Source organism: Lichenostomus cassidix, chromosome 10 (assembly GCF_008360975.1).
Source record: "Lichenostomus cassidix isolate B80296 chromosome 10, HeHo_3.0, whole genome shotgun sequence".
NCBI classification, from domain to species: Eukaryota; Metazoa; Chordata; class Aves; order Passeriformes; family Meliphagidae; genus Lichenostomus; species Lichenostomus cassidix.
This window is the reverse complement of record NC_139491.1, coordinates 17,603,606-17,629,129: the sequence shown is the minus strand read 5'-3', so window position 1 is coordinate 17,629,129 and position 25,524 is coordinate 17,603,606. Positions and strand designations below refer to the sequence as shown.

The 25,524-nt window shown below is 39.5% G+C and overlaps 1 protein-coding gene across 2 annotated transcripts; it reads left to right on the top strand.

Annotated features, from left to right (window-relative positions):
- Positions 1-21,806, top strand: TSPAN3 (tetraspanin 3). Of its 2 annotated transcripts, none has more exons than XM_085070957.1 (7): positions 1-158; positions 10,731-10,922; positions 11,976-12,050; positions 15,685-15,786; positions 16,100-16,252; positions 16,539-16,622; positions 20,859-21,806. In XM_085070957.1, exons 1-7 carry the CDS (start codon positions 96-98, stop codon positions 20,949-20,951), a joined length of 762 nt encoding a protein of 253 aa, XP_084927083.1. In that variant the 5' UTR covers positions 1-95; the 3' UTR covers positions 20,952-21,806. The 2 variants fall into 2 exon arrangements, with proteins under 2 accessions (XP_084927083.1, XP_084927084.1); XM_085070958.1 differs by lacking the exon at positions 20,859-21,806 and adding an exon at positions 18,694-18,780.
- Positions 21,807-25,524: the final 3,718 nt, after the last annotated feature.

Sequence of the window (25,524 nt, the reverse complement as noted above, 5' to 3'; positions counted from 1 at the left end):
ACGTGACGCGAGCGGCCGCCATCTTAGGCTGCCCGCGCGGCCGGGCGGTCACGTGCGGCGCTGAGGGACGCGGCCGGGCCGGGCTGAGCGGCGCCATGGGGCAGTGCGGCATCACCTCCTCCAAGACCGTGCTCGTCTTCCTCAACCTCATCTTCTGGGTGAGTCCGCCCGCGCCTCGCGAGTCACGGCGGCTCCCGGTCGGAGCCTGGCCCCGAGTGTACTGCGGGCCTGGCTCAGGAGCCGGCAGCGCCCTGCCCCCTCCCCTGCCCTCAGCGGTTCGGCTCGGTTTCAGACTCCTCACGTTTAACGGGCGGCCTGAGCCCTTGCTGGGCGCGGGGCGCAGTGCTGGGCGAGTCCTTCCCTTCAGCCCTCCCCCGAGCTGCAGGGTGGGCAGAGCTGAGCCTGCCATTGCAGCTTTAATGGGCAGTAGGGATTTTGGGATAGAGGCTCTCGTGTAAGTGAATACAGCTGCTCTCTCGGGTGTTATTGAGCGTCTCAGGTCTCTGGCAGTTTATTTTCTGTAGCCAGTGTAATTTTTGTAGCTCTCTTTGGCCATGTCGGGTTTGGCCAAACGGGACATCCCAAACACTGAGCGGTGAGGATGAGTTGCTGTTCCGGTGACACAATATTAGGACATATGTATTTATAGATTTATGCTTCACGTATTTCACTAGCCACGGTAGCACTGTAGTATTTATGCATGGCTGAAACCTCCCACAGCTACACTGCCAGTAGCACAAAAGCTTACAAAAGGGAGCAGTAGGTTGCTATAAATGACCTTCCTCAGGATGCATATACAGGCTTGGCATTATGTTCACCGTACTAATTGGCTTGCCAGAACAGCATAACTCTTAAATAAATGAAATAAAATTAAAGAATAGTATGTAGATTTTTAAGAAATCCCTTTGTGCATTTAGTTACTGCATACTCTAATGCCAGCTCCAGGAACAGAATATCTGTTGTCCCAGCTGTTCAGAGGTTTCACCTTTGTAGAACTAATAGTGGGTAGCAAGCTGTTGGAACATAGAAGTGCAGCTATACATATAGGTGCTTCATTTACTATTGAAAGTCATCTGAAATCTTACCAGCGTTACGGGATGAATGTTCTTGTCTGAATTTTTACAAGGGAATGGTTCTCATGGGTGCCTGGAAGTGAATCATGGTCAGGGAAAATGCATATCTCTGCATTCTCACCGGCATTTGCCTCTACAGCTGTTCTGGGAGAGGAGCAGTGAAGGTGAGGCACATTTGGTTTGCAGTGGTGCAGATTAGGAGTCTGTAATTCTGGCTGAGGTGTACTTCATTCTTTATCTTTGAAATGCAGAGTAGTGACATCAACCTCTTAGTGCAGCCGTAAGGTTGGAATCTGCTATGTTGGGTGTGGCTTTTTGTTCCATGCATAGTTGCAAGTGGCATTTTAAGAGCTCTTCAATGGCTCCTACGTCACACCTGAAAGTTTTTGACTGGACGCAGTTTTTGTGAGTTGCATTCTTGATGGCAGGTTGAAGTAGATTTTTCTTGAGTTGCTGATAGAAATTAGATTCTCTTTAGAGTAAACAAGTAACAAGTTCTGTATGCAGTTTCTCCCCCACTCCAGAAGCTTAGCGATAGTTTCCATGTTTTCTGTATTGGTATTGTTCATTACTTGCTGCATTTAGTAATTTAATTGCATGCTGGAGTTTGCACTTATTCAGCTTACGCAGTGGTGGGGTCAAAGTTATTTTGTGCAATGCTGAACCTCGTGCTTTACAATTTTTGATTACTTTTGAGACAAGCTTGGCTTCATTTAAAATGGACAGATTGCATTTAGATAAGATGTACTTCATGTCAAATTAAAATGTCATCAGTCTTGTATTCTGTAAACCACCTCCAGCCTAAGAAGTTAGCTTGTGCTGATAGCTTTTTGGCAGATAAGTGGCTGGGTTGCTTGTGTTGAAACAACCTCGCAGCTCATCAGCTGCATGTAGAATGAGGCAGGCTTTGTAAAAGTGAGAACTACAAAAATCAGTTGTTTTCCTCTCTTCAGCAAGCTGTAGTCAATAGCTCATTTGTGGACTGAGGTGTCTATGTTAACATTTGGTGTCCATCTACTTGGCAGTGTAATTGCTTCTGTGCTGTGACAGAAATGTTTTGCTTGTCATTCACATGTACTTCCAATGTTGATAATTAGATCATTCAGATTTCCCCTGAGACTTGACAATAGGCAAATGCCTATAATTGGTCAAATAACTATGAAATCTTCTTTAATTGCTCTTGTAAACTTACTGTCTCTCTATAAGGTTTCATATACCAGTCTTGTGTGTTATCATTATCTTCGTGGTCATCTGTAGGGAAAAGCAAGTAGTTAACTACCAGTGAATTGTAACTCCCCCTCCCCACCCCCCAGTGGGTCTCTTATTTGTGGGAGGATGTGAATGTTCAGAGAGATTTTATATCAGTCTTATGACTGAGAAGTTCAGAAAATTATCAGTGCTGCTGAATAGATAGCAGAGATGTGTTTGTTGTACTTTGTAGTCTAGGTTCTAACATTTCCACAAATTTCTTTCAAGTCTGAAAAAGGCAGGTAGGCCTTGCTGACAGGTCACAGCCCCTTGTCATCTACAGCTACTGATTTCAATTTCTACAAGTTCATCTCCATTTGAAGAGTCTTGTGCTACTTCTTAAATTGTAGTTGACACTATAAAAAGTCATTAATCATCTTGTGAAAACTTTACATACTGTGTAAAATCCTTATATAACTGTATTTTCCTACATGTTGGTAATTACTACAGGATTTTATTTTTTTAAAGAAAGTGGGCTGTGGAAGCTATCTAACAACAGGGCAAGAGCGCTGAAGGTCAAAAATACTTCACCAAGAAATGCATGGATAAGAAGCATCAGTTAAAATATGCCCTTCTTAAACCAGAGGAATACTGATCAGATTAATGTGTTTTAGTGTCTTGCTGCTATGAGTTAATTTATGAGTAGATATTATAAATGACAAAGAAAAATCAATCCTTCAGTTGACCTTTATCTTAAGTTTGCACAAGATCAGTTTGGTCAGCTGGTGACTTCATGTTCATTTAGGAGATGCTGGGTCCTTTATGGAAGGGTATAGCATAGGAAGTAATTGTGATGTGAAAGACAGCACAGCTTAAAAATATAATAATGCAACTTCTAGTATATATATCTTCATAATAAGCAAGATTCATTTGTTACCTTGATAATGAAATGTTAATGATTAATTGCAAAAAAAAATATATGATCATTTGAGAATAGCATGTTCTTCAAGGCACTGCCTAAACTAAAAGTCTGCATAATATTGAAAGAGGAGGAAACAAATTTACCTGGAACAAATATCTAACAACTGCTGTCAGATGTGTTTATTTGTGTGCCCTTAATTTAAGGCTTCATGGTGTGACTTGCATAATTCAGTTGAAACCAGTTTGAAGATGAGATGAAGAGAAAAATTCTAAGGAAATATTTTCAGTCTTAGTTTAATTCATAGGATAGAAGGATAAAATATTCAGAGTTCTATATTCCAGAGTTCATTGCTTCAGAAAAAGGAATCTGCCTATTTTATATTCCCAAAGAATCTATGCACTTTGACAGCCTGCTCTGCTAAAATAGTGCCAAATATCCTGTGCTTGCTGAGGTTTTTATCCTTCACCTTTATGTCCTTCTTTGAGAACTCTGCTCCTACAAGATCTTCAACTTTGTAGTTGCAAACTATTTAAGTTGTTCTTTTACTATTTAACTAGCTTGAAATCATTACTTTGACAGTTCATTTGACTAAGGTGTTATAAAACATTCTTGGTATGATTGTTTAGAGAAATCTTAAGGCTTCAGTTGTGTAGAGCAAGAATGCTTTCCACAATTCTGTGCTCATTGTACAGCTTGGGTGTGCTCATTGTAGTGCAGTGACCAGAGTATGGGAAATGGATTATTTTGTTAGAGGAGCTGCAGCAGTCAATGGGTGTGAAATGTGTTTTGGGTTTCTGGTAAAAAAAAAAAAATTAATCAAGCAATGGGAAAATTCATTGAAATGTAGTAGTAGAAAGGAAAAGTAGAGCTCACTTTCTTACACATAGCAATAAACCCAGTAATTTCTCTAGTTTATTGTGAGCTTGAGAATAGTTACCAATCTGGACTTTAAAAGCAAACTTCTTGAGAGTTCTTTGAGGATCAAAGACTCTAATTAACGGATGATCCCAAAGGCTACTTTGCAAGGATTACTTGACCAAAGCCTTTTTTGTCTTGAAAGGCAGTTGCTTCTGGGTATAAAAGTGGAAGATTTTCTGTTTCTGCTGCTATGGTAGTGAAGGGAGTATATTTCCAGGATTGTGTAATGGTTTGGAATCCTCTGCATAAAATAAATGAATTTTTAAAATTAAAAATTAGGCTTTAAAACTCTCAAGTGTTATGCCCTCTCTGAGTGATTTTTCTTATAATATTTGCATTTGAGTTTTCAGATAGCAAACATGGGCCAGGTCCTGAATTTTAGTAATAAATATTTCTATTTGCTTTTAAGCAACATAGTAGTGTCATTTGTGTTTCTTTACAGGATGAGTTTCAAGTCTTTGCATGGGATTTTTTCAGGATTTTTGGCATGTGGTCTTGAGCTTAAAAGTCGAGCTGATACGTAACAAAGACAAGTTGCACAGCTAAATGCGATACCTTTGAATAGTACAAGGAATTTGTAATATCACTTTACCTGGTGAACTTTGAAGCACAGAGTGATCATCATTGTTCTTGTGCAGACCAAGGAGTCTGGAAACAGTAGAGCACCTGGTCAAGTTACAACCCTGGTGACTAAATAAGTGAAAAAGAATGGCTATATTGTTAACTTGTCTTCTAGTTTTAAAGAGGTAAAAGACTCGGCAGATGCAACACATCTTGCAATTAGTGACACTTGAAATATGTAATGCCAAATGCAAAAGCAGCCTAGCTCAGCCTTTTGCTTTAGCCTAAAAAACCTTGGAATTTGAAGTGTTTGGACATGGTGTTACAGAATTGAATGTGGCTGGTACAGACAGCAGTCTGGCTTGCTTGAATTTCACAGAGCTTGCTTGTTTTATAAGCCTTTAAGGTAGTTTTAACTGTGTTACAAAGCTGAATGGAATTGCTGTCTTTCTTCTCCCAGAGGATTTTGTAAGACAGTTATAGCTCAGGGTTCAGGTTAAATTATTACTGATGAGAACAAAGAAGAGTGTGAGGAAACCATTGGGTTCTAAACTGGTTATGCATCAGTTTCAGGAAGCAGAGAAAGTATCAAGTATGGGTGTGGGTTTGTTTGGGAGGGGTGTGGAGACAGAGAGAGACTGCAGTGAAGTGTTGAAAAGACTGTAAGAGAAATAAATAGAAGAGAGATCCTGTAGAGCCTTTGAGGTTAAGGAAATAAATTTTAAAGGACAGAAATCTAAAAGGAAAACTTTAAAATTTTCCTTATCCTCTTCTTTTTCTTAGTAAAAAGAGTACCTTTTATGAGTACTGTAGTGTTGGAAAGGACCAAAAATGTCAGAAATACAGTAGAAGTCAAATAATGGAGACATGGAAAAAGCCTTGCTTGTTTCGGTTCTGTTCTAAGAAGCCCAAAAATCTGGAGGCAGACCACAATACCAGGGTTCCTGCTTGTGGGTAGGATACCTTCAGGAGTTGGTATGCATGGATAAAAGTAACTGTTAGAAAGGATGAAACTGATATAACTGTAGACTCTCAGAAAACTGCCCTAGAGTGTGTGTGTTTTGTTTTTTAAAAAATGTGCTAAAAAGGCAGTGAGAACAAAGATACACTCAAGTTTAACAGAAGGAAAGTAATACACAGGTAGGGAAGATGGTCCCAGGGCAGGACCCAGCCAGAAAAGCTGAGGGTCTGTTAGTGTAAAAAGCTTTTTTGTTACTTTTTCCTTTGGTTCTTTTTATCAAAGATGATGTAGATGGTCTGTCAGAACATACTGTGGGTGTATTTAACAATCCCATGCTTGAAAGGTATTTTCATAGTGGAATGAACAATAATTGGTTTAGAGTGATGTCTGTTATTACCAACATTAACCAATCAGGAGTGGCAAAGTTGGCAGCAGTAAGAATTTATATGTAGGAATCCTTACCAAAAATATGAAATACTCCTCTAGCCTAACTGAATGACAGGTGTGTTTTCTCCTAAAATACAGTGCTTTGCTGCTACCTTCATTTTCTTGTGCAGAGAGTATGTGTTTTCCTTAAAACAGTGAATAAAATGTGGGTTCTAAAGGGACAAATACTATACTTTGGCCTAGCGAACTGAAAAAGTACCACAGAAGAAATTCAGAACGTCTGTAATGTGTTCTATTGGGGTCCCAAAGTGAAGCAAATACCATAGCAAGGTGAAAAGTATGAACATACAAGTGTTCATCAGATCTCTTTGGGAGTAACATTAGTAGGCTGATGTAAGGAAACATTTGCTTGTAAATGAAGCTGCAGTGCCCATGGTTGATAAATAAATGATCAATGGAGCAAGTAGTTTAAATATCTTACACTTATCAACTTAGGTAGCCACAATTTCGGCTTTCAGTCTGCTGCAGCATGTGAGTATTACTGAAAGCACGAAAACAGTTCTTGGTGTGTGTTTGCAGCCTACTTAGAAAATAAACAAGCAAACAAAATCCCTGAAACTGTTTCAAGGTGCAGCTAGACAGTGTACAGCCTTGTACACCTCAGGGCTTGTGAAAGGTGAAAGCTGACTTTGTGAAACAAGCATGACCTTAAGAGGCTGTGTTACACCAGCCCAAGGACTACTCAAAGAATCTCGAATTTTAAGTATGCTTTCCTAGCATGTGTTGAGCGATGCTTACCATTGTGTCATTAAATCTTCCAGTTTTCCCTCCAGTTCTTTCCATAATTGTTCAGCTTTTGTTAACTCCCTAGAGGTTCCTGCCAAAGCAATAATATAAACCATTTTCTGAACTGTGAGGGGTCTTCGTATCTTTAAAACTTGCCTCTGATAAAAAGGGTGTTGCATTGCTCAAGCCTTTTGCAACAAGCTGTCTTCATTGACTGTACTTTTATATCAGTATTTTTAAAGGTTAATTCATCCTAAAATAAGAGTGTGCTGCTTCAGGTTCAGAACTACGAGTTAGATGCAAACAGCTGTAAAAGGATGTGTGAATGCTGAATAACCAGTCATGTCCCTAGAGCATGCATGTGACCTGGCACAGAGTCAGGAAATGCTGCCATCTCTATTCAGAGCATTGAGCAGATTAAGTTGGAGAATTCTTCCTTCCAGCCCTGTTTATCAAAGACTTGTTTGAACTGTGTGCAGTTCATATATTTGGCTTCCATTTAATGATAGGAAATACATGATTGTAAACACGGTAGCTTTTTATTCAAATGTCTTTGACTTGAGCAAGTTCGGACTTGGCACATTTTCTGTTTACTCTGCAGGATAGTAAGCACTGAGATCGGGATTATTTTATGTTGGTTTGGTTTTTTTTTTAAGTTATCCTTATGTCTATTTGTAATACAGGCTTTGGGTTCCTTAGGTGATTCCCATTTCGAGATAGGTGGTTTAAACACATGGTATACTATTTTGGGTGGTTTGGGGTGGCTTGTTTTTGGGCAGGGGAGAGTCAGTTGGCTTTGGATTTTTTTTCTTTAAAGAGCATGTGTTCAACTTTGTACTCAGTTTGCAACAGGTAAGAAATGTGCATTTAACTGGTGCAGCACTGGTCATATACACTGCCCACTTGTATGGTTAAAACAGTCTTGTCACCATGTTTGTGTGTTATTTATATTGATGGGTGATGCTACTGTGTGCTGAGGACCTCACGTTGGAGCTGCTGAGCTGTGGAAAGGGAGAAAGGGACCTCGGGCTGGTCCAGTCCCATCGACTGAACGCCTCTGAGCAGTTTGCACAGTAACTGTACTTGTCTTCTGACTTGGTTTCATCCAAAGTGAGTCCTCTTACACACTCCTGAGGCAATACAGTGATGCAAGCCAGAATGTAGTAAGTGAAAATCATCAAAAAACGAGCAAAAAAGATTGCTTCAAAAGCACTTTTCTCATCGCAGCTAAAACACTTTAGAGGCCTCCCCCTTCCTGGTTTAGAGCAGGCTGAAATAAACACTAAGTGTCCCGTGGTTGTGATGCGAAAGGAAAAGGGAGAGTGTCTGGAACTTATTTGTAAACTAACTGGGTAATGTTGCTGTTTTCATTGTGCTGTGATAGACTAAGTCTTGTGCCTGTTCAAAAACAGTGTTCAGCTGTGATACATGGGTAAGGAGTTTTAAATCATCATGGCTTTTAAACTTTGTGCAAGTTCTGGCAGGTACCTCTGCTCCTGAGACCTTCCCCCTGCAGATTACTTGTTGAAGAGGTAGCAGTAATTCTTAAGATTGTGGTCACTTCATCACAGAGAGGCAGTGTCTGTTTCAGAAACACCAGTTCCCCAACATTGTTCAGAAGCAAAACCTAAGGCCCAGTGCTGTTACGGATGATTAGTCATTATTGTACTATGTGTGGAAGGGATTTAATGAAGTCTTCAAACCAGGCATCTTTTTAATCTGAGCAGTTTAAAAACTGGAAAAGCAAAGTTTCTTAAAATGCATGTGCTTCTTGAAGTAGGGAAGTAAAGATAACACCTGTAGACAGTTTTGGATGGCGTTTTTTCCAAAGGTTAAACTCCTTTTACTTCAAATACGTTATTCAAATGTATGTGCTTGTGCAGTTTATGATCCAGATTTTTCTTAGGAAAGGAGGAAGTCACTTAAATTACAACAAAAGAAGGACAAAGGCATTTACAAATGGTTTTGATTTCAGCTTTGGGGTATATATTCTGTGTCTGATGCCAGCCACAGCTGTGGTTTTTCATCTGCCACCTTGTAACATACCATATTTCTAACAAGCATTTTAGTTCTTAGAAATAGGAGATTACATCACTGGCCTGCCATTCATAGCTTCATTGCTAGGCAACAGTTAATGGAATTCCATTGTTCAGTGACACTACTTTGAATCTTTGCTTTGTGTACAGAAAGTGTGTGTCTGCATTTTGCCATGTTGTACCTAATATGGCAGGGTTTTTACAGATGGATTAACATTTCAACACCTTCTGTGCAAAGGGGCGATTTTGTAATAGCTTGTTCGCTCTTGTCTGGAAAAGATGTCTTGCTCTTGGTCTTTGTTACTGAGTTTTCAGTTTTCACTCCCCTCATGTCTACATAGCACCTTTTACTGGATGAATGTGAGGCTCCTGGATGCCTTTAAGATCCCTGCAGAGTACACAATTACCTCTGCTGCAGAAAGAGAGGCGGAGAGGTGAAATGTATTGCTCAAATCCATGCAGAACTGATGATACTTTAGAGCTGGCTCTTAATATCTTTTTCTTTGACATAGTGTTTCTGTAGCAAAGTGCTGCAGGGAATGTTCCATACATGAAGTAGTGTTCTGGTAGTGGTTGTGCAGTATTGTTTTATAGGAAGGAGTTGCAGTAATGTTGCAGTACATCTAGTATGTAGCAGCAAACAGGACTGAAATCCTGGGTACTTTTTGTCCTATGGCTTGTCTTGTTCTGTGCTACATTGAACAGGCTTCCCAGGAAGGACTTTCAAGACTTGGGACAAAGCCTTGAGCAGCCTCGTGTGAGTTTATTCTTGAACCTGCTTTGAGCAGGCACTTGGGCTAAATGATGTCCTCCTGGATTGAATTATTGAGTCTCTGACCCTACACTAGCATGATCAAGCCTAGTAGTATTACAGCTGCTGGAACCAGCTATATGTATGTCTGCTCTCCTCTTCACAGTGCAGGGAGGGGGTGGTGCAAAGGCCATTGAGTGGGAAAGTTGGCTGGAGGCAGCCTGCAGTGTTCTCCCTGGGATTAGAGCTGAAGTGTGTAACATTCCAGTTGAGTGAACTCTCATGTCCAGGGTATGGATTGGATTGGAATGGGGACAGTACCCTTTACAGCCAAATGAAAGTCCCCAGATCACAGCTTAGTCATTGCATCTTCTGAGTGCATTGTTTTAGCTTAGCCTTGTACTGGGATGTGGGAAAAGCCTGTTATGAAATACTCAAATTTTATTGTCCATCATTGCAAATCGATGTTTCATTCTGCAGGAAGTGTGAGGATGGTTAGGAAATGGTTAGGAAAGACATTAGTAAAGCACAAACTGCTAAGGCCCTCTTATTTAAAAAGAAATGTTTGTTAGTTGGCTCCTCAAGCAACAGTTGTCTGTCTTTCACTAAGTCTGCTCAGCTTAATGAAGGTATTGATGTGTTGGGATCCTTGTAACTGTAAGGGAAGCAAGGTCATAACAGATTGATGTAAGAGCTTTGTCTTAGTGTTTAAAATCTATATAGTTGCAGATTCATCCTACAGGGCTTATTTGCAGTAACTTTAAATTGACTTTTCTTTTGTTTGAAAAGAACCATTTTGTACAACAATCCTTCTGAGAACATCAGCATTGCAAGTTTATGGTACATTTCTCTAGGTATTTGATTCTGCCTTTTAATGGTGGTTCATGTTTGTTTCTACCTGTTTTCTGGTTGGAATCAGATTTTCCAGTGCTGTGAAGACTTTAAAAATGCTATTGTTTCCAGCAGTTCATCCTTCCATAGCAGAGGTTAAAGTTTACAATGTGTACATATATTTTATTCTCTTCTAATAGGAGATCATAGGTAGCAACTGACAAAATGTCTTTATGCTGTTTGATAAAATGTTACCCTGCTGAAGGAAGGGCTTGGTGTTCGAAGGAACTTAACCATGTTTTTGTGCCTATTGTAGGCAGCAGCAGGCATCCTGTGCTACGTGGGAGCCTATGTGTTCATCACATATGATGACTATGATCACTTCTTTGAAGATGTCTATACACTAATTCCAGCTGTTATCATCATAGCTGTGGGAACACTTCTTTTTATTATTGGACTTATTGGGTGCTGCGCTACGATTCGAGAAAGTCGCTGTGGACTGGCTACGGTAAGTGCAGAGTTCTTACTGAGTGTTGGCCTGCTGTCTATTTGGCTGCCTTCTCTCTTAATAAACTCCTAAAATACTACTTAAAGATTTTTCTTTATGGCCTTAAGTTTTCCTCTTAATTTTGTTAGGAACATCTTGTTTCAATTTTCTGTTATGAATAAAGGTGTTAAACAGTTCTAGCAGCAGAAGGCGTCTCGGTTTTACCTTTTTTAGAACTGTGGTAATCTCATTAAAAAAATGTAAAACCATATGATTAAGTCATAACAGTTTTTAAATCTCACTTTTTTTCTGTTGCTGTTGAAAAGCTGAATTGGAGAGAAAAGTGATTCAGGAGCCTTCTTGCATTTAAGTGTCTTGCATCAAGGTTAACTGAGGGTTGTCATAATGCCTAATTATTTTCTTTATGGCTTACTTGGGACACTTGGTTTGCAGTATTTTATGCCACGTGTTCCCAGACATTTGAACTGTAATTTTGGCTTGAAAACTAGGTAGGGAAGAAGATAAGCTGGTATTTAAACTGTTCCCACAGGGGGTTTGGGGGCTTCTTTTGTTAAATGCTGTGCAGACTGCTTTAACAGTTCATTTTAAAAGTGCTCTTAAATATAACAAGACAAATGCATAGCTTGCTGTCTTTGCCAGTTGTTACTGAGCTTAATCTGAAGAAACATTTCCTTAGTCCATCTACCATTCTGAATAACTGCCTGGGTAGCCTCTTTGATGAGACATTCCTATTTATCTAACAAAGAAGATTGAAAGAAACACTTGATTAAAGACCTCTGGTATGGTATTTTCAGTAATAAGGACAGCCTGATTTGCCTGACTGGGCAGCTTCTTATTACTTGGTGAAGCTATGAACACTAAAGTTTCTTGAACAAATTCTAGGCTCACTTGGTCCATTAAGTGCCTGCATTAAATTATCAGTTAAATCAGTTAAATCAGTTAAATCAAAACCTTGCCTCAAAAATAGCTTTAAACAGAAAAATCTATATGGTGACTTTCATTAAGTAAATTAATAAAACTATTTGCACAAACACTCTTGACTGTGTTTTACAGTTTGTGATCATCTTACTCCTGGTTTTTATCACTGAAGTTGTGGTTGTGGTTCTTGGATACATTTACAGAGCAAAGGTAAGAATCTCTCAATTTCAGTAAATGTTGTATTGTGAACTCTGACAGTAATACAGAAGTATAATCTTTACTTGTAGAACTGTTAATGGGTATTTGTTAAGGGACTAAAACCGAACCTCTTGTGGGTTAATTTGTGATACCAATATCTTAAAATTTAGAACATCACCACAGAAGGCTATCTTGTAGACAAAAATTTACCTGGAATGTATCATTAACAGTTAAACAGTAGAAGGGAGTCACAGTAATTTGTACCTTTAAGTTTTCCAGATGGTCTTCTAATTTATTTATGCTTTGACTTTGTGAATGATTGAGGCTACACAATGTTTGAACATAGGGCATATTGTTTTGATACGCAATAATCTAAATGTTGTCATGTGGTTTTGTGTGTGAACTAGCACTGCATAATAATGAAATAGATGGAATGTGTTAATGTATACTTTTCAGCTTTTTACAGGTTGTTGACAGGGGTTATAGCTAAAGAAATTATGACTTTTCCCACTGTTTGTTTAATGGAATTAAGAAACAGGTTCAGAAAAATGAAATTAAATGTTTCCACCAGCAAAACCTATGGCAAAAATATACTACATGCTATTAGAGATGCCACAATGCAGCTTGAAGAAATTTCTGACTTGAGCAGTTTACTGGCTTTTGATATGTCTGTATCTAAATTTTGCAACAAAAAGAAAAAAAAGACCAGAGAAGGAATTTTAGCTGTGACCTGTAGTATGTTTTCAGTGTAGGACACTTGGGGATATCTTAACAGCAAGCTGAACTACAGTACCATTTCTCTTTCTTTGCCTTTTCATGCCCTTATGAACAACACAGCTCTCACTGGTTCAGCATTCTCTCCTCCTTGCTTTCTTATGGTATCCTGGAAGAAGTGGGGAGAGAGCTAGGAAGTAAAAGTGGTGGTTTTGCTTGGCTCCCAGGGAAGGCTGCTTTGAGTAACCAGCTAACAAAACCTTGAAGTGTGCATTATAAACCTGGGGCATAACACAATAGGCTGCTTCAGCAGAAGTGCTCTGCTGGCCATGCATGAGTTCAGGATATGTTTTTCTCATGTGTACATTTGATTTCTGGTATCTTGGCAGTGAACTGAGATGAACATTTGGGATTCTGAAGTTACTACTGGAAGTAGACCTTAGAAGCCACTGAGGAAAGCACTACATTCCAGGAGAATAGGAAACAAGTTGGGTTTTTACATTCTGGTTTGAATGGTTTCCTTCTGTTTCAGTACTTCAGAGAAATACTTTAATATATGCAGGAATTACCATGCATCTGATCTGCACTAAGCAGTAGTCATCTTACTCTCTTCCGTGTTCCTGTCTTGAAGTGACTTGCTCTTTTTCAGTTAGCGGTATTCACAGCAGATAAAAGCAGATGCATGGATCTTCCTTGCCCACCCCATCTGAAATGACACCCTTGGAATACTTGAAAATTCAATTGGTCCCAGCTGTGTGTTCCTGCTGCTTCTCTTTTTCTGATTTGCTGCCATACAGTTTTCACTGCAGTAGGTAATGCAGGGCCAGAGCTTGGGAGAAGAGGAAAGGTAATCTGGTTTTGGTGGCAGCATGATCTTTTATTAAGCTGTTTGTGCAAGTCAGTATTTGAAAACTGGACCTTAAATCTTTGGAAAGAACAGATAGCTTTTGTTAGTAAAAATGGCAGTTTTCTAGTACCCTGCAGTATCTAGCATCTTAAACTATTGTTTCAAGTGCAACAAAAATAAACAGAAATAAATTTGTTACCAGTGAACTGGGAGGGGAAATCTGCTGAGACTTCTGATTATTATTGCCAGGATCAATAAGTCAGCTCTGTGCTTTAATTTTCATCTGTTGTTTCTGCCATGGTGTGTATGCATCTATGAGAGTCTTGTCTTGTTTTTTTTTAAAGGCACCTGAATCATGTTAGAAGCACTTTGTGTAAACTGTACAAACTTCCAAACAGAAGGAAAGATTGACGTCATAGCAGTTGTTGTTACCAAGTAAAATTGAGCATAAGGTCTCAAGGATGTGGCACTGTGCTCTCAAGATACAATTACTGGTCTTAGAATGACTTACTTTCCATCATGCCTCTGTAAACCTGTGTGTGTTGATCGAGTTCAGACTGTTTCAGAACCATGTGAAGCATGCACAGGCCATGCTGAGATGGACTGATCTGCTGCAGGGTCTGCCAGCACTGGTCCTTAGCTGTTAAAAGCGAGGCTTTTTGGAAGCAGCAGTAGGGATTAAACAGGCCCAGTTGGCTGAGGACTTACTGGCTTTTTTCCTCTGGGTAGAGGGGTTCACTCTCCTCATTTTTCTTGAAAGCTGCCAGTTAGCTCGAGCTAGTTATTTCTCTTTGCATGGCTTTCAGGCATAGTGTTGCCCTAACTGAACCACAAGCCAAGTGATACATGAGCAAGCACTGAAATAAATTATTTAAAAATGTATATGACAAATTGAACAGCTGTTTTGTTACCAGTTAGAGTTGTAAATCACATTAGTTAAATCATCATACAATTGATTTTAAGCTGGTCTGAAACAAGTTGCCTGTGCAGGCTAAATTGACTTTTATACATACCTATATTGAGATAGGCAGCATTCTTGAGGAGGGGGTGGTGGTGGAATTCATCTTGTGCTATTGCTGCAGAAAATTCTCCCATTAAAGTATTTAAGGGAATGATGTGTTGACAAGACCATCCTACTATAGCTTGCAAATCTGAAGAATATGCATGCCTAGTGCTGAGTCCTAAAATTATATTCCTTACACGTAATTCCTGTTGAATGTGATAGAAAAAAAAATCAAATCAGAGCTAATCTTAAAATTGCACAAATGTTTATCTACAGTAAACTGTGTATTAAAGTAATAGTTTACAGTAAAACATAGTACTTAAAAGCTTCTAATAAGATTTCCTCCACACTAGGTGTTATAGAATGCCTTTTGGGGTGACAGGTGATGGGTCTTGGGTGGCATCCATTTCTAACAAACACATGTACTTGACAGCATCTTTAGCAGCTTGACTCATCTGCAGTAGTTCTAAGACCTTTTGCAGTAACTGTCAATGTACAATGTACTGCCTTTGGGCTTCCTTGGGAAGCATGGGGAGACTGGGGCTGAACAGAGAGCTTGGTCACTGTAGGGTCAGCCAAAATGCATCCTGGAGAATTTACCTGTGCTTCAACCAGAGAGGGAAGAGCAAGGTGGTATGAGTTACCACCTTGTGATCCCAATATCCTTCTACTCCCAAGGGGAATGAGTTAGCCCAGATGGTTCTACTAGTTTTGGTTTGGAACTTTGAAGCAGAAAGGTGAGTGCTTGCTTTTATGGAGAGCCCTTAACTTTGTGAAATGTTTGCCAGTGTCATAGGAAAAGCATGTGCCTTTTCTGAGAGGCATTGCAAAGCTACTTTGCCTAAAATCTTCTGGAAGGTAGCAGCCTGGATTTTTCTTCTCCCTTAGCTGCAAGCTAGCAACATCTTTGCAAAAGTAGAGTTTGAACTTTAGGAAGCTGTTCCTGTGAATTATGCTGATTTCAGATGATGGGGAGTTACCTTGGTTTCCTGAAATGGTGTAGTTGGAAGCAGAATAATGTTACCTAACCTGTGCTAGTTCTGCTTGTGAGCTAATGCAGATGCTTTCCTACCACTTCCCAGGTGGAGGATGAAGTGGATCACAGCATTCGGAAAGTGTACAATGGATACAATGGGACAAATCCTGATGCAGCCAGTCGTGCTATTGACTATGTACAGAGGCAGGTGAGATGGCAAGATGTGGGAATTTTTCACTCCTTTCTGTCCTTAAAACAGATCTTGTGTTGCTCTGCTGCTTGTGTAGATGGCCTTCCTTCATTCTGATAAATCTGGGAAATTGCTGAATGGACAATAAATAGCTTAACTTGGTTAAAATTTGTATACTTATGACATTGATAGCTAATTGTATACTAATTTATCTCCCTATCAATCTTTGTTCTTACTCAAATACATAATACCTAAATATTTTTCTGCAATGGAACATAATATGCTTCGTATTGCAATTAGAGTTGAATTCTTTACCTGTCTGATTTTCCAGCTGCGCTGCTGTGGGATCCATAACTATTCAGACTGGGAGAATACTGTCTGGTTCAAACAAACTAAAAACAACAGTGTGCCCCTCAGCTGTTGCAAAGCAGCTCTCAGCAATTGCACTGGCAGTCTGACCCGCCCCATGGACCTTTATTCGGAGGTAAGGCAGCCACAGCATGACCTTGCACAGCCATGTGCTCTCACTGGCAATTCATTTTCTCTGGGGGAATGGGGGAACATCAAATCTTGGGTGTATTTGCTTTCACAGAAAGCAAGTGTAGTTTCCTTAGGGTGGGGAATCCTCTCTCCTCTTTTCATCTGTGGTATACTAATTAATTTTTTTAGTATTTGCATTGTCTTTCTGTTCTATGTGATGCTTTTGGGGTTATTTTGGTGTGTCAAAATATGGTTGCCAGATTGATATATAAGAAGCCTACTTGTTTCAGGGGTGTGAGGCTCTGGTTGTAAAGAAGCTTCAGGAGATCATGATGTATGTCATCTGGGCAGCACTAGCATTTGCTGCTATTCAGGTAAGAGAATATTCTTTTCTTTGTTGACTTCTTTCAAATTAAATTGCAGTACAAATAATTACAGGTATTACAGTTTAACAGAGCTTCCCACTCCTATGTGGATGTATATTCTGCTGTAGCTGGACAGTCAGTGTTACATGCAGTACTCCACTATAATACTGATGGTAAATTATTTCTTGAAAACTTAATTATCTAGGTATTAAGTTATTATAAATTTCTGATGGCATTTAACACTTAAAGAATTTGCATAGTGTTTAATTTCCAGCATTTAAACAGATAGCTCATTCTTCATGCTGTTTTAGAGGTACATCATCTTAACTATGCTTCATGGCATACAGTAATGTCAGGACCACCCAGGAGATGCACCAAGGTTTTCAACAATGTGCTCTGTTCTTGTGCAACTGAGCTGTGCTTTGTGTCTTGAAGATTTCTTGGGTTCTTGACTTAAACAAAGGGACTCTAAACTGGAGACCCTTCCATGAACCTTGTTACAGTTACCCTGGTCATTAAAAAGTAACTGAGGAAATAAATTAATGTGTATATTAGTATTTATTAAGCTTTAAGGAAGGAGAAAAAAGACTAGAACTGTTTCCCAAACATATTTGTAAAACTGAAATTTTTAATGTTCTTCAACTGGCACTCTTAGTATGTTAGTTGCATTATTTTCAGGCTGTGCTTATGTAATTGTCTCTGAGAAATGTAGTACATATGCTGAATCTCAGGAGACTTAAGAACTAATTTCAAAGTTATTTTAGTGCCCTTAATAGCATTGAATTCAGGAAACAGACCTGTCAAGTCCAATAATTCAAGCACTTTAGTTTTCAAAAGCAGCTTTTGAGCTGGATTGTATGTTTGAAGGTAAATAATCTTTTGCAAACAGCCTTGTGAAAATAGGGTTCCCTTTATATTTCAATGCTACAAGGATGTACTCATAGTACTGTGTACAGTTGTGTTGAACTGTTCAGACCCAGACTACTTCACCTATGGAACTTCAAATTTGGTGATATCTGTGCTCAGTCTCCTGAAGGGAAGGTATTTTTTTAAATTGTCTTACTTAAAACTTCAGTTGTTAAAGCAATACTTGGTCTCTTTAAACAATGAAATATATTTGTTTAGTGAAAATTAATGTGTTTATCACAACCATCGTTACTGTGGAAAAAAAAATTTGGGGAAAAAGGTGCATGTTATGAGAGTGAGTTGAATCCCAAAAGGAGGCATTATTCCTAGTTTTGGAGTTTGCAGGTTGATAAACAGGTCTGCCCCAAAATGCAGCACAGATATGATCTTTTCTGGCCTTGGCCCAGAATTTCTGACACATAATTGCAATGGCAGTGTGGCTGCTTGCACCTTCTGTTCAAACTGTTCTATTATTTATTTCCTGAAATTTGAGGCATGAGTTCTGACATCCTTGTCTTTGCCATACACATTTAAGTATGTACTTAGCCCCATTCTCAGCAAAATGGTCTGTGGGCTGACTGAAAAGGATGTAGAATGTAAACTTCAGCACATGGCTGTAACTTGGGTCATACCCTGTAAACTTAGAGGAATGACATGTTTTTCCTACCATTTGGTGAATTTTACTACTTTCCCTGTGCTCACTGCACAGAGTCCTCTCTGAACAGATTATTTTATGTTATGCAATGAGGCTGTTCAGAGTTCATTACCTCTGATAGCCTATAGTCAACAAATTTAACCTTCAGTAATTGCTTTAAAATTAAAAGACTGAGAAGAGTATTTTTGCAAGGCTTGAAATTTATGAACAACTTAGTCTTTTCTGCATAGAAGTAATTTTTGGTATGTTCATGTTTTAGTTACCATGGGGATCTTCCAGTGTGCAGTAATTCCCTGGTCCCAACCACAGTGACAGCACAGAACTATTAATAGATAGGAGGCAAGCTGAGGGGAGCAAAGGCACAGTTTTGTGGCTGGTGATCATTTACGAAGGGCATGTCTGTGTACAGCCAGTGAATTTTTGTACAAAGGTGGTTTGGTGAAAGATTGGATATAGTTACTGCTAGCAGGCAAACTAAAAACAAAATTATTAAAAGCTAAATAAACCTTCTGAATGTAGGAGATGTCTGAACTTTGCTGCAAGGTGTTGAAGAGGAGGTTGCATGGATCCTTTCTCAACACAGACATCTGAAAAAGCTGTTCACAGTATTACATTGTAGCCAAATAGACTCAAAAAATGCTTAGACGTGCTGACATATTTTTTTAATGACATAATAAATAATATCTGTAGAGAACACTGAGGTATGGGAGTCACTTCTCTGTTTATAGTGAATTATAAGAATATGCTCAGAGACCTCCTAAAGGGTATAAATGGTTTAAATAGTAACTCAGATGTTAATTGCATGAGGTCTTATTATAGTACCTGATGGAGATTTCACACAGCTCTGTATAAATTAAATGTCTTGAGTGACTCATTGAACAGGGTTGTCTTTGTGCAAATAACTAAATGTGATGGAACTACTTTTATTCATTTGATGTACATGGCTAGAATGAATTCTAGCAAAAGACCAAAGGAGGTGTTGCTCTGCATCATGCTCTTCCTTTTATCCTTGCTTTGAACAGCAGAGAAGATGAAGTGCTTTTACTTGAAAGCTGTGAGCCTTCTTGAGAGTTCTGTAGCCACTGGCAACTACCATAAACTTTCCATTTTACAAGTCTAACCGAAGTGGGTTTTAATTGTAGCTACTCCCTCCTCACTTCGAAGGGCTGTGTCCATGACAAGTCATTCTCTCATGTAGCTTGTTTTCTCCTCTCTGACATGAATGTATCAACTGGAGCACCCTGATGTAGTTGATGTCCCTGTTCATTGCAGGAGGGTTTGACTAGATGGCCTTTAACGGTCTGTCCCAACCCTAACCATTCCATGATTCTATGATAACACATTTGGGAGTTAGTCTGTGAGCTGGAGCCACTTGAGTGAAAGGAGGTGCTGAAGTGCCATACTAGATTACTCTCCATGTGGTTTTTTAAACCTGAGCTGGTTTCTGCTCTAGATCCAAAGCTGATAATGCACTCCAGACAGAGAAGAGTATTGATCTTTACAGCTTGTTCCTTTCCAGGAAATTGAAAGCTTATACTGCAATTTCATCACACCTCTTCCTAATAAGTGCTTGTTTAGATTTAGGATTTTTAAAACATTCTGTTTTCAGTCTTTCAGCAGGCTGCAGTACTACATTGTGTGTACCATCATTCAGTTTTAAAATTCGTTATACATGTGATGTTTGCATCAGCCTGTATTTAAAAAAAGTCAGTAATTCTCCTTTTGTCCTAGTGCAATTGTCACTTTTGCTGTATCAGTGAGGAAGATCTTGATTGTCTGCTCATCCATTTCATTCTTGGTTTTTTTCAGTCCAAGGGGATGTTCTGTGGCGTATTTGTGGAGTGGGTTCTTTTTTTAAGGAACCTATTTACCTTCAGAGTGGTGCTTTATGATCAGGGATATGACAGGAGCCTCTTGAAGTATTTGCATCTGTGAATGAAGTCTTGCATACATATGCATACAACCAAGGCAATAGATCTTAACTAATCTCTTAACTACTAGAAGCTATTGCAAATTACTTTAGACCACAGAACTCAACACTATAGCTGGTATTTTTTGGTAGGAACAGTCTTAATCTACTTTCAGTACACATGCAGCTTCTTTTAAAATATCATGCCCTGTCCCTGATTATTCACATGGTTTCAGTCTTGTAAATGGACACAGGGTGATCATACCCTAATCCTGGAAACCATGCCAGGACAGTTGTGGTACTGTGAATTTTAACATGTCTAAAAGTGAATTGCTCACCTTAGATTTAAGCTTTCTAATATGACACGTTAACAGAGATTGATCTTTTTTTCATCATAGCAGCTGGGCTGATGCATTTGAATTGCACTTGGATTTTTCCATACAAGATACAGTATCTAAAAATGTGCACTTTACATTAAAAATTCTAGGAAGTTCTTCCATATGAATTACTGAGGCACAACACAAGTGTCTGACCAAAAAAAATCTTTTGGTAAATATGCCCAGGATAATCTTGTAAGAAGATGAGGTTGAAGTTTGTGGTGCTTGTGTTTTGCAGCGGGAAGCAAGCAAAGCTCTTTCAGGAACAATCATTTGTTGCCTTTTACATTATGGACAATTGCAGTCTTGAAGCATGCTGACAATCTCTGTGCTGAGGTCGAGTCTCTTGAAGTACTTTCTTTGTACTCAAGCTTGTTCTCTCTGTTTTTTCTCCCTAGCTTCTAGGTATGTTGTGTGCCTGTATAGTTCTATGTAGGAGGAGTCGGGATCCTGCCTACGAACTTCTCATCACTGGCGGAACCTATGCCTAGAAGAGAATTCAAACATGCAGTTCAATCTTCCCCCACTTCTGTGGCAGGTGAATGGGCCAGGTTTACTTCCATAGCTTTCTTGCCCCAAGCTTAGTCCAAGCACACCTTTCAGAGACGAGGGCAGCCGCACTGTGCACTGGTGACGGGCAAAACAACAGCTTTACACGAACCCATATAATTACCTGTGACTTTCACTCTTTTAGCCAGCTATTCATGTATCTAAGTGTTTTAGTATGCTAGTAAACTTTTTAATTTCAGAACCATTTGCGAGTTAAGTGTAATTTGGTTGATATGAAAGTCAAAGGATGTGTGCCTACTTTGGTAGATGACCTCTAAGCATTAACTGGCTGATTTTTGCATATAGAGAGAGGATGTCTTAAACCTTCACTACATGGAACTTCTCTGGCCAAAGTTGTACAAATGAAGCCAGCTGTATAATTTGAGAGGAAAAAATGTTTTAATCTTGCCCCTCACCAGTGTCACTTAAAAAAAACCCAACCTTAAGTCCAGTACACTTTATATATAAAGAAATTGTAAAAAAAAAAAAAATAATCTAACTAATTTTAGGATTGTGACTGCAGCTTTGACCTTCAGAGATCCAGTCTTTCAAACATTAGTGGTTTAAAATAAAAGCTGGCTTTTCAGGAGTATAATGTATGCACTACTGTTCTATAATGAAATATTTCATTTTTCTATGAAGAGCGTTTTATGTGTTGAGTGAACTGTTAGACTGTAGACCTTAAATTGGTTTGGAAACAATGTAGCCATGTAGAGTAGCAAAGTAGTTTGTGAAAGTGATCTCAACTGTAAATAGTAAACCTGATTAAATAAATCTCTGTATATCCTCCCTATAAAGATGTCTTGTTTTCTGTTTAAGATTCCAATGTATTTGGTCCAATGGAGTCTGGGTGTGTGGGACACACAAGCTTTTGTGTCAAAACAACGGGTTTAGGTGGCTTTGCTTCAACAGATCTGTATGTATGGTTTGGAAACCTGATTGTATGGTATTTGTTCTTTTTATTTGAAACAATACTAGCAAAACACAGCACAACTAACTGGGTTGAACATGATGGAAACTTAATATCTTTTGCATACAATTAAGGAAGAATCTGTTGCCTCTCAACAGTGGGTAATGAATAGCCTTACTGTAACTGCTGTATGTTAATTATGCTTTAATGTGTCTTGCATTATTCAGATGCTTAGTCACTGCCCTACTTTCAGTGTCTTCAGGTTCCTCATTCTTTGCAGAAGCCAGGAATGTTCAGAATTTTTACCAGTTGCTTTTGTGCAAAACAGACATGCTCAGCTAAACTGACATCAGGATAATATTCTGAAATAACTAAAGAGACATCACTCAGAAAAAGATAATTTGAATGTGAACAGTCTGTTAATAAGGCCAGTGTATCTTGTTTGGGATTTTTCCCAGAGCTGTTACACTGCTCTAGGAGTGTACTTTTGGAATTCTATGTTAACTTCTAAAGGTGGGTTTCAGATGATACTCCCTTGGGACGTAGATTTTCATTCTTACTGCAGTGTGTGGCTCAACCCAAAGGCCTCCTGACTGGCATCAGATTTCCTGGATGCAGTAGCAAGCCTGTTAACTGAATTTTATTATCTTCATATTATATTGCATATTGTAAATACAGAACTAATAAGATTGAGATGACCCTGGCTTGTAAAAATGAGTGTGGGGAGGTTTTAAAACAGACCTGTGTTGCATAGAATAAAGCTAAGGATGCTTAAAAAGGCAGTCAGCTCTTAACAGCTATGCGGCAGAAAGAAGCTCCAGTCAAGAGCCTGCACAAACCCCTTTGAAGTGAGGCTAGTATACAGTGCCCATGCTTGTTAATCTTGCTGGAAGACATGTATTTGAAGTAGAGATGACAGTACTTGCATGTAGATGAAGGAAGTCTCTGCTTCCTCTTGAAAATGCAGAAAATTTGTGTTGGAATGTAGAAACTACTCAATATTTAACAACTTTGTAACAATCTAAACAAAGCCCAACTGAATTTTTAACTGCTGTGGTGAGGTTTTTTTTTCCCTAGGAACCAGTGACTTTATTGCATTGGACAGTTATGTACTAGGTCTTGGATGTGTGAATAAAGTTATGGTGGTGTTTGATTTTGTATTTTTAAAAAACCCAAACTTCACCCCACCCCTCCCAGAAAAGCCAACCAAGCACAAACTTGCAAAGGTCTATTACACCACATTTTGTATGACTCACTGAAGTTGGAACAAGTGCTGTAGGTCTGTGGCTTCCAGTACCAGGTAGTCTGGGTTGCTCAGTATTTCTCTATTTTGTAGTGTGGGCTCTATCCAAGTGTCTGTTAATTGGACTTGTTCAGTATCCTTGGACTCACTGTGATTCTTTTACCTTTCCCACTGCCCCTTTCCCTGGCCTTCCTTGCTAGTTTACACTCTTGAAGTTTGAACACCATTCTCATCAACACTTGAAATATGAATTTTTCATTTCTCTTTCAAATCATTCAATATGGTTTCTTAATCAAGAAACACTTTTTTCCCCCCCTTACTGAAAGAAAAATAAACTTTGGCTTGCATTAGACAGGAAAGACTGTTGGCATAGCTGTGGTTTGGCCATTCTAATTAATACATTCATATCTGCCTGTGTATTTTAGGGGGAGAGGGGATGACTTTATTTCATTCTAGCTCTTTATTTCCTTGATTCCTGTGTCCAGTATTTTAGGTTCCTATATGAATTTCTTCTTGGCTGTTTTGCAGCTGAAGAGCCTGAGAGGGCTCAGTGCAGACTGCACAGGAAATTGCTCAGACTGAGTGAATCTGTGTATGCTACGTGGAGCCCACAGGTATGGAGCTTGCCTGCAGCTCCATGTTCCATAACCTGATCCAGAGAGGTTTAACACAGGAGATTAGAATTACCTTAAGGTTTTTTTTTTTAATTGGGTTTTGTCTTTCTCGCTACTATTTAAATGACTTCAAGACATTGCATTGCAAGTCCTGTGCTTTACTGCCTTACAGCAGCCTAATAGGAGCATCATGAGAATTAGAGGGTCTCATTTAAACTGGTCTAGTAAGGCATGATCATGTGTATTTGCCTTACTAAACAGAGAAGTGGTCTAACAAGCTCAATTTAACTAAGTTAGTGGGGAGAAAAAAACAACTCTGCCTTGATAGCAAGGAGAGGACAGCTCATGAAATTTGTCAGTACTTGTAGTTTCAGATGAGATTTGAGATAAGTACTTGTGATAACAATGTTAGTGGTAGCCTTCACTATACAGTTAGTGGATCTTGTAACTGACTTAATCTTGGGCCTGAGATAAATCCCTCTGGAATGCAATACAAGTCTCCAAGTGCAGTGGATCTTTGGTGTTCCTGTGTGCTGTGTCCTGTAGCAGCAGCACGCTCTGGGGTGACTGCAGTGCTTTTAGAGTGCCACCTGAGCCTCTGCACTGCCTCTTGCAGTCTTTGCTCTTGGGTGCCACCCGCACTGACTGGGGCAGCTGTCCTTGCCACACATAATAAGCTTAATTTTACTTCCACAACCTTTTTCAAAACAGGCGTTGCTAATCTTTCCTTGCTGATCTCTGCAGCCTCTCATAGCTGATCTGTTTCCTCTGCAGCTGTATTGAGTAGTTGGCAAGCTCTTTTGCGGGCAGCATCTTTTAAACTATGATGCATGCTTGGCGTTATTGCTAAAAAGCAGGAGAGCAGACTTCTATCTGTGCTGCATCTGAACTGGTGCAAGCACAAAGCTTCTTCTGTCAAACTGTCGATGTGATGCTGTGTCCTATAAAGTGACACCATTACTGGTTGCTGTAGGCCATGCCTGCCTGTGGAAGGGTAAGGTGCTGGCTCTTTTAGCCTGTTTCCCACTGTCCTGCACGTCAGTCTCATGTTCCTGGACTGCTTCAGCACTGATCTCTCATGTCCGTTGTGATAACTGGGTTAGCTATTTGCCCATCTCAGTTTGGGGATATTCTTCAGTAATGGGACTGATTAGGAGACAGCAAAAATCCCTGGCAGGTAGCAGCATTATGTTGCAGCTGATCTGTTGAATGTCTGGGTATGATCTGATTTTGATGGCACAGTGTCATAGTTTATGTCCTACATAGCAGTAGGTGTAAACTTTGCCCTTCTACCTCCCCCTGATAGGATTATCTGCAAAAAACTTACACAACAGTCCTGAAGTAGTCCTACAACAAGTCATATTTCCCTCTGTATACCATAACCCAAGGTCTGGTGTTTTAAATAAGGCTAAATTGCAGGCTACTTCTTACTAGGAAAAGGACGTGCTGGAGAGGCACAGCTGTACAGCTGCTCCTTGACCATGTGCTGCACCCTGGACATGTTTAATGTCCTGGCAACTGCCTGGGGTGCCAGAGGTAAACATTACATGGAGAGTTTGTCCAGCCATTCCTTTATTTCTTCTCTCTGACAGTTGCCTTCCCAGTACAGGTTTTGTGCTCACAATCTTAGTCCAGGCATATGCCTTTGATTTAGTCCTTGCTGTGACTGCAGTAATCCCTGCTGGATCTGTGCCTGGCAACAGATGTTGCTTCTTTCGGTGTCTGGACTCCAGGACAAGAGTTCAGTT

Excerpts from the sequence above, each read along its gene's own strand:
- TSPAN3 (XM_085070957.1), top strand. The coding sequence starts at position 96 with ATGGGGCAGTGCGGCATCACCTCCTCCAAGACCGTGCTCGTCTTCCTC. Across the intron at positions 10,923-11,975 it reads GTCGCTGTGGACTGGCTACG|TTTGTGATCATCTTACTCCT; the intron begins GTAAGTGCAGAG and ends TGTGTTTTACAG. Across the intron at positions 12,051-15,684 it reads GATACATTTACAGAGCAAAG|GTGGAGGATGAAGTGGATCA; the intron begins GTAAGAATCTCT and ends ACCACTTCCCAG.